Source organism: Lutjanus erythropterus, chromosome 8, assembly GCF_056507025.1.
Source record: "Lutjanus erythropterus isolate fLutEry1 chromosome 8, fLutEry1.hap2, whole genome shotgun sequence".
Lineage (NCBI taxonomy): Eukaryota > Metazoa > Chordata > Actinopteri > Lutjaniformes > Lutjanidae > Lutjanus > Lutjanus erythropterus.
Genome location: NC_139324.1, coordinates 38,926,922 through 38,935,257, shown reverse-complemented (window position 1 = coordinate 38,935,257; position 8,336 = coordinate 38,926,922). Strand labels below are relative to the sequence as shown.

At 40.9% G+C, this 8,336-nt stretch overlaps 1 protein-coding gene across 1 annotated transcript; it reads left to right on the top strand.

Moving 5' to 3' along the window:
* Positions 1-2,252: 2,252 nt before the first annotated feature.
* On the top strand, positions 2,253-3,185 carry LOC146323288 (olfactory receptor 6N2-like). Its single transcript, XM_084724176.1, has one exon. It carries the CDS (start codon positions 2,259-2,261, stop codon positions 3,183-3,185), a length of 927 nt encoding a protein of 308 aa, XP_084580302.1. The 5' UTR covers positions 2,253-2,258.
* The last annotated feature ends 5,151 nt before the right edge of the window (positions 3,186-8,336 follow it).

Sequence of the window (8,336 nt, the reverse complement as noted above, 5' to 3'; positions counted from 1 at the left end):
TGTGTCAGCAGTGATAAATGTACAGTCATTGTTTTGTGTCATAATAATTCGGGGATGTGATTTTGTGATCCTTGATAGTTGTGTGATGTGATTTGTTTGTGAAACACAGCAGAGAGCACCATCAGCTTCATCAGTGTAATGACTAATAAGAAATCAATTTCTCTCCAGTTTTTCTCAACACTGCAGCAACACTTAATAAAGAACTGTACTGTGAAATGCTTTTCTGCTTGTGGCTTTCATCACGGTGATTGTGCTTTGAATCTTCCAGTTGCTTTTCGATGCAGAAACACACTGATATCTATCTCATCAATTTGTCCTATTCTACATTTAGTGAATATGTCAGTATTTTGGATTAATTGCCGTGAAGGCAAGACCATGTGCTTCAAACTTTGATTTGGTACATTGTGAGACAAAGGGCACTGAAATTCTATTAATGAGCAACATAAACCCCACTGTTGTTGATGTTAAAATTAAGATTATTACTGCTAATAATTTTAATTCCCCACAGATATTTGATACAGAGTCAGTTAAAGAATGAGCTCACTTCTCATCTCCCTTATCAGTTGGACTAACATAATTAAAGCATCTTATTTGACTACAGTTTCTATATTGGTTTTATTTTGTCCTCTTTCAAAATGAGGTTGTATTGCTTCCTTCATCTTAAACAATAAATCGTCGAGCACCAGTTTGTGTTCGTAACCTACCCAGTGTTAAATTATATTTCCTGTCAGCGCTGATAATAACAGCATCAGCAAAAACAGTGGACAGTGTGTGTGAGGTTTTAAGCATCACAGTTTGGTTTCATGTTCATACCCAGAGAAAATATTAGATTGATCACTTTTTGTGAGGACGTGTGTGCTGACAACAGCTTTCAGCACATACAACAACAATAAAGCTGATTTACAGTCATTCCTCAGGCAGTATCATCAGATCAAGGAGGCCTATAGAAGTGGGAACAGGATCCTGTACAGCCAGGGCAGAAACAATGAAAACAGAGATCAGAGAAGTAAAGAGAAGCTACACTGAAAAGCTGAATTTTCAGCCCACAACCCTGCATGAGCATGAAGAGGCCTGCAGGACATCACCAGATAAAGGGAACCATCTCCCCACACTGTGGAGGACATCAACAGGTCTACGACCTGAATGTGTCATTACAGTGGGTTTGATAAGCCATAGTTCAAACCATGAACCAGCCCCGACTCAGACATCACACGACTAACTGCACTCCTTTCCATTCCCCTCAGCCTTCCCCACTGACCTACACTCAAGATCTCAGAAGAGGACGTGTGACAGCTCTTTCAGAGACAGAAAATCAGGAAGACCCAAAGCCCAGACCAGGCCCAGACAAATCTGAGTTCAAGTCATGGTTGACTTCTTTGTGACCTCCACAAATTCAAATGCAAAGCTGCCAATAATTTCACACGATGTCACTGATCATCAGGTGGTGGTAACAAGCCAGGATATGCAGCAGTGTTTCAGCAAAGACCAGCAAGACGTAGACTGCAAACTGCTTACAGAAACATCATCATGATGCTACAGTAGGGCACATCTTCAGTGATGTTACCTGGGGTCAACAGGTGTTTTGGGTCTTTCAGTCATCATACACCCTCGCCCAGGTGATCCAACCAGGGTTGATGGATCTACAGGCCTGTCCAGTGCTGTCAGGGCCAGGATAGACAAGACTTGGAAAACACATCCAAAGTACTGGAGTACTGGAATACCTGAGCTCACATGAAGTGTTAGTAGCTTATCAAAACGTTGTCACCTTACTCCATGTAATGTTTTATTTTTGGACCTATTTTGCAAGTCTTTCCGTCAACTATTTCTTGGTAATAGTTGACAATAATCAATAGCAAGGGGCAGAAATAAAAATTAAGAATGTTTAGTTCATTTCTATAGTAATTGTGATTGTCATATTTTCATGAGCTCCCTTGTATTACAGAGGCCAACAGCTCAGTAAACAACACCTATGGGTCCAGGCCTCAAGAGTTTGATGAAGTTGTTAGGATGATAGTAGCACTTGCTGGAGACTTTAATGAGATCCATAGAGGGCAATGCATGTTGATAAAAACAAGCTTCAGACTCACTTTCTGAATTTTTGATGTCTGTGTTTACTTCAGTATTTCAACAATGACACAAGTGCGTGTCAAGGTCAGGTACCAGTGAATAACAAGAAGTGTGATACAAGATATTGTAGATTGTATGTTAAGGTAATTTGAAAAGGGAATCTTAAATTGTCTTTTCTCTTAACATTTTGAATGGATAATCAAGTAAATGTAACATATATATTTATTGATGGTTATGTGGAGGTGCACAAATATGGGTATCTTTATTTTGTGATCATGTTCACAGCATATATTCTAATAATCTGCAGTAATTCTACTATTGTTTGTCTTATCTGGATTCACCAAAATCTCCATGAGCCTATGTATGTTTTCATTGCAGCTTTGTTAATCAACTCTGTTCTTTACAGCACTGCTATCTACCCAAAACTCTTGATTGACTTTTTATCAGAGAAACAGATCATCTCTTATTCTGCCTGTCTCTTTCAGTTTTTAATATTTTACTCTTTAGGTAGTGCAGAGTTCTTCCTGTTGTCAGTCATGGCCTATGACAGGTATGTGTGTATATGTAAACCTCTGCAATATCCAACTATCATGAGGAAAACAACTATCAATATTTTATTGGCTTCAGCCTGGATTCTGCCTGCTTGTCAGGTTGCGATGACAGTTGTGGTGAATGCTGATAACAAACTGTGTAGCTTTGTTTTAAATGGGATTTTTTGCAATAATACAGTTTACAAACTTCGCTGTGTGATCTCAGAAACACAAACTATAATTGATATGATCGTACTGCTAAATGTTGCAGTGATTCCTGTACTTTTCATACTTTTTACATATTCCAGGATACTTATAATTTCCTATCGAAGTAGCAGAGACGTCAGGAAAAAAGCTGCACAGACATGTTTACCACACATGATAGTTTTAATCAACTTTTCCATTTTGTGTACATATGATGTCATTATAGTTAGATTAGAACCAGATTTTCCAAAGACTGTTCGTTTGATAATGACTTTACAATTAGTTTTGTACACTCCTCTCTTTAATCCAATCATATATGGACTGAAAATGAAAGAAATCTCTAAACACCTCAAGAGGTTGTTCTGCTCAGTCAAAATGAACTAATGTATCATCACTGAAAACTGACCAGTGTCTCATTTCTTCTGTATTCACACTGAAGCTGGTGAGGCCTCTGATCCTTGTTTGGTGTTTTAATGTAAGAAACTGTTTCTATGACTGATACAGTAAAGTAACATCAGTATTGTAATGTATTTATTGATCCGTCAGTTAAAGTTAATTTTCTAACATAGTATTTTGATTCTAAGTCTTCATTCATGTCACTTTGTTGCTTTCTAATAATTATTGTAATATTCACACACAGATGCAAACACAGCCACCACACAGCTGTAGTGTCCACTGAGATACTGTCATGACCTTTTTTTTCTTTAAATGTTTCTTCAGTCCACTGAAGTGCATTTACCTTCTACAATGTATAACTGAGAATTACGTGGCTTATAAAAGATCCTAAAATGTCTTGAAAGGTCACTGTTTTGTTTGAGAGAGATTTTCAAAGTTGCACAATAAGCACTTGCACACGGCTGCTGATCAAAACTGATGGGTTGATTCTCAGTGAAACTGTCAAACTGCTCACAAGTTTTAAATATTCTTTCATCATTTGTGCATCACCTGCAAAATGATGATATATTTCATGATATATTGATATATGATATATTTCATAAATACCCATGACATGTAATGTTTGTGATGGCAAATGAACTGCCAGGTGACAGTAATGAACAAAGAATCAGGTGGACGTCATTCTGTGGCAAATTTTCTATATCTGACTTTACAGTAAAGATCACAGGTGACTTTTTTGTTTACACTAACCCTAACCTGAGGCACAGTGGAGGTAAACACATGTAAACTCCGTTAACAGCTTTTTCATATGAGGCAGGAGTTTATTCATCTATTTTCAGATCAACTGGATCAATCAGTGAGAGGAAAAAGGTGTGTAAACTACAGTTTGCTCACTTCTGCATTTACACTTTGCTACCAAAAGATACCATATACATACTAACATTATTATTATTATCATTTTCCTGTGCACTGCAGTGTTATACATTATTGACCTTCACCAGTAAACTTTGACCTCCTGTTGAAATCTGAATCTAAAGTTCAGTGTGATATGCTGCAGCATTCAACTGGACAAACTGACATTATTGTATAAAACAGTAAGCAATGTGTTGCAATCAACAAGGTGAACACAGACACAGAATTGACCCTTCACTAACCACCACCCTCCTTAATTACTATTGCTCTTCCTCTCAGACTTTGATTTGTTCAGTTTACAATGATAAGAGTGGCAGATTTTACATTGAAATTGGGAGTAATTGACCCTTTGACCCCACTCTCCCTAGTTACTGCTGCTAAGTGTACCACACTTTCCATTCTCATACTGCATTTATGCAGTTTACGATGATAACGGTGGTAGAGTTAACATCAAAACTGGGAGTAATTTTTGAAACACGAAGTCTGTGTTTCCTTCAAGAAGTAAAGGAAATTCTCATTCAAGATGATGACGGTGGATTTTTTTTTGCTAAAATAATGACTCACAAGCAGATTTCATGAGTGTAACTGGATGATGTAGTTATGTCTCCAGTTGACATTTTAATATTTCCATCTGATGCATTTTAAAACAAGAACCCTGTGAAAGTGTTTATTTAAAGTTACATAGCAGCTGTATACATGATATAACGTTAATGCTAAACAACTGAGGCTAAAGCTAGCTTACATCTCAGCAAATATTGGTCAGATGGCATTTTTAGGTGTCCTTGAAGTGAACATGCTTGACTTTTTAGCCTCCCTCCCTTGGCTGTGTGGCAGGCATTTTCCAAGCATGGTGTGTTCTAGAGTGAATGATAGGCTGAGGATATGCACTAGGCACAGTATTTGTAGTCGGCGCCCCAGTTGCTTGCTGTGAGTAGGTGGAATGGTCAGAGGGTGGCTCAGCTTGGGGTGCTGGGTAAGAACTGGATGGATAAATCCTAGAGGCACCAAAAGTGTGCCTGATCCAGATAGTTCTGAGGTGGCTGTAGCTGGTTGTAACCTGAGTAGTACATGGCCGGCTCCATCGGATGGGATGCTGATTTCGTATGGGATGAGGACAGGGTATAGCCCTTCATTATCTGCAGCTCATGCATCATCCTTTCTAGGAGGTCCATCATGGTGTCTTTGGATGCTGAAGACTCCCTTTAACTTCTCTGATATCCAGCAGAGTGGTAACTTTGATCAGCTGGTGGGTCAATGCAGTGCACTGCTCAAGTAATGTTTGGCTCATGCTGAGTCCACGTAGCAGGGCGGCCGTCTATGGGAATAGGGAAGACTTCTTGTGTTGGTGAGAGTCGAGGGTGCTTTTCCCCATGGGCTTGTGGTCAGACCTGAGCTAAGCTTCCTCCTCTGTCGGAGCGTAGTGAAGTTTGTTGTGAGGAAATAGCTCTTTCGTTCTTGTCTGCATGGTGGTAGAGGATCGTGCTTCTGGCTGACAGCATACTGCTGACTGAAGCTCAGTGGACCCTCTCTAGTTTCCCAGGGAAGCTTGTAGCTATCATCATTTCTGACAATGGAGGCAAATGATGAACAGGAGAACAGATAGGCTTACAATAAAAACTCTTGATCCTCTCCTTCTTCGGGCCATCTGCCTGCTGTGCTGCACAATGTAGGTTAGGTGTTGAGGAGCTGACTGGCCTGTGTCTAAGAGAGCCAAGCTCATAATCAGCTAGGCGTATTGGAAGTTGGGTGTTGTGTTTTGGGTGCACAGACATCTCATGGACAGTTTCATGGCTGACAGGATCCATCTTGAACCAAGGCAAGCACAGGTATCCGGCCTGAAGGACCACAATATAAACTAGGCAATACTGGTTGAGGTAAGATTTGGATAGCACTCGCCTTGGGGTGTCGGTTAGAACACACTAGACAGGAGACCGGATGCAGCTTTAACTGTTTAGTGAGTGAATTTCCCTTATACAACACAGCAGTACAGTAGACCCAATCATGGCATGTCTCAAGGTGGTGTGTGTTTGGCTGGGCATTCATGCACACAGGGTGAGGTGAAGAAACACACCAGGTAACCAGAGAGAAAGTCCATCCGGTCAGGATCCTCCTGCAGCTGTGCATGCACGGGCACACGCTGACACAGAGGGCAGAGAACTCATCCAGTCTGTTCTTGGACTTTATTACACCCACCTGTTTACCAGCTCTTTAGCTTTACAGAGTTCCTTGGGGGGTCATGGGAGTTTGCTCATTCAGTCTACATGTGTGTTGCTGATTTGGAGAAGGTCTACAACCATGTCCACTGGGGAGTACTGTGGGGTTTAATATGGGAGTGCAAGGTAACAAGGCCAACCAGTCCCTGCATAACCAATGTGAAAGCTGTGTCCGTATTCCTGGCAGAAAGTCAAACACCTTTCACTGGTCGTTGTCCTCTGCCAGGGCTGCCCCTTGACTCCAATGCCATTTCAGATTTTCACATAGAGGTTCTGAAGATGCAGCCAGGGTAGGAGTGTCTCTGGTCTGGGAAAATTGCATCTCTGCTTTTTGCAGATGATGTGTTTCTGGTGACCTTCAGCATGTGCTGTGGCAGTTTGCAGCTGAGAGAAGCAGCTGGGACAAGAATCAGCACCTCTAAATTGGAGACCATGCTGTGTGTAGTGGAGTGACACGTATAATATTGCTGGTGTTGTACCAGACTATTGTGGTGGGAAAGCAAAGCTTTAAATTTCCTGGCCGATCTTTGTTCCAACCTTAGAGTAGAACCACTGCTCCATATTGAAAGGAGCCAGTTGAGGTGGGTTATGCATCTGAACAGTACGCCTCCTGGCCACCCCTGCTTGGAGGTTTTCCAGGTACATCCAACTGAAGGAGAGCCTGATCCAGAACACACTGGAGGGGTTATAGATTTTATTGGGCTGGCAACGACTCAGGATTTCCCAGGGGGAGCTGGAAAAAGTTGCTGAGAGAGGAACATCTGGACGACCTTGGTTAGCCTGCTGCAACTGTGATACAACCATGTTTCGGTCAGAGACATTCAATATAAGACAATTAGACTTTAAAGGAGAAGTGTGTGATTTCCAGCAGCATCTAACATTCAAACCTTAGATTGCAACTAAGAGGATTTACCCCGACACCGCCTCTCTCTCACCAAGAGTATGGTGGCCGTCAGCGGACAAAATGGCGAGCGAAAGCTTTCTCACAACAAACTACAATTATGTGTGTAGGATGAATTACCTGTCCAGCAGAAAACAGGCAACCTCGGCATCACTGTGAAAACGTTTGTCCTCCATCAGCAATTTCCATCGTGTAAACGCTATGCCGATGTTGATTCGTGTTTTTGCTGTTTCCTGTCATGCTTGCGTTTACTTTCTTCGCGTCCCCGCTTCTTGGATGACGGGGATTCACTGTCCGCTGCTTTTTGTTCTGGTACAGTGTATGTATGATCCTACATTTGTCAAAACTGTGCCAGTCAAGGTTCACAACACAAAATGGTCTGCCAGCAATCACCCGCGTCTATCCTCCCCGTCTACTTCCATGTTTACGCTGCGGCGTCTACGTAAGGTCGCCATGGGCTTCCCAAGACTCACTGTTAGTGCAGTTTGTCCGCTCTGCGCTGCCATAGACGGCGCAGGATGATGATCTATGTTAGTCGACCCGACCGTATGTAACTATAAATGGCTATTTCTAAAGTAACGGGAACATATAGATTATGAGTTTACTTTGATTGATAATAATAAATAACATACTTATATATAATATATCTCATTTATGTACATAAATTCCTGTAATTATTACACACTGGTCCTTTAAGAAGGGCCCCTCTAACTTTTGATGTTTCTATTTGTTCAACAACCAGGTTTTGTTTGTAAAAAATAATGTTCAGCATTTAGTCCATTTCTATAGTAATGAACATTATAATAGAGTGGAAAGGAAAACATGACAGAGTCAAACAACCCAGTAAACAAGACCTATGGGTCCAGGTCTCAAGAGTTTGATGATGTTGTTCAGATGACATAAGTACTTGATAAAGAATTTAAAGAGATCCATGGAGGTGATGCAGGTTGATTAAAATCAATCCACAGGCTGACTTTATGAATCTGTTTACTGGAATATGGATGTCAGAGCCAGGTAACAGTGAATAAAAGTCAACTGAGTACAAGATCCTGAGTATAGTATGTTCATGTAATCTTTAAAGTGTGAATTTTCTCTTAACATTTTCTTCTGATA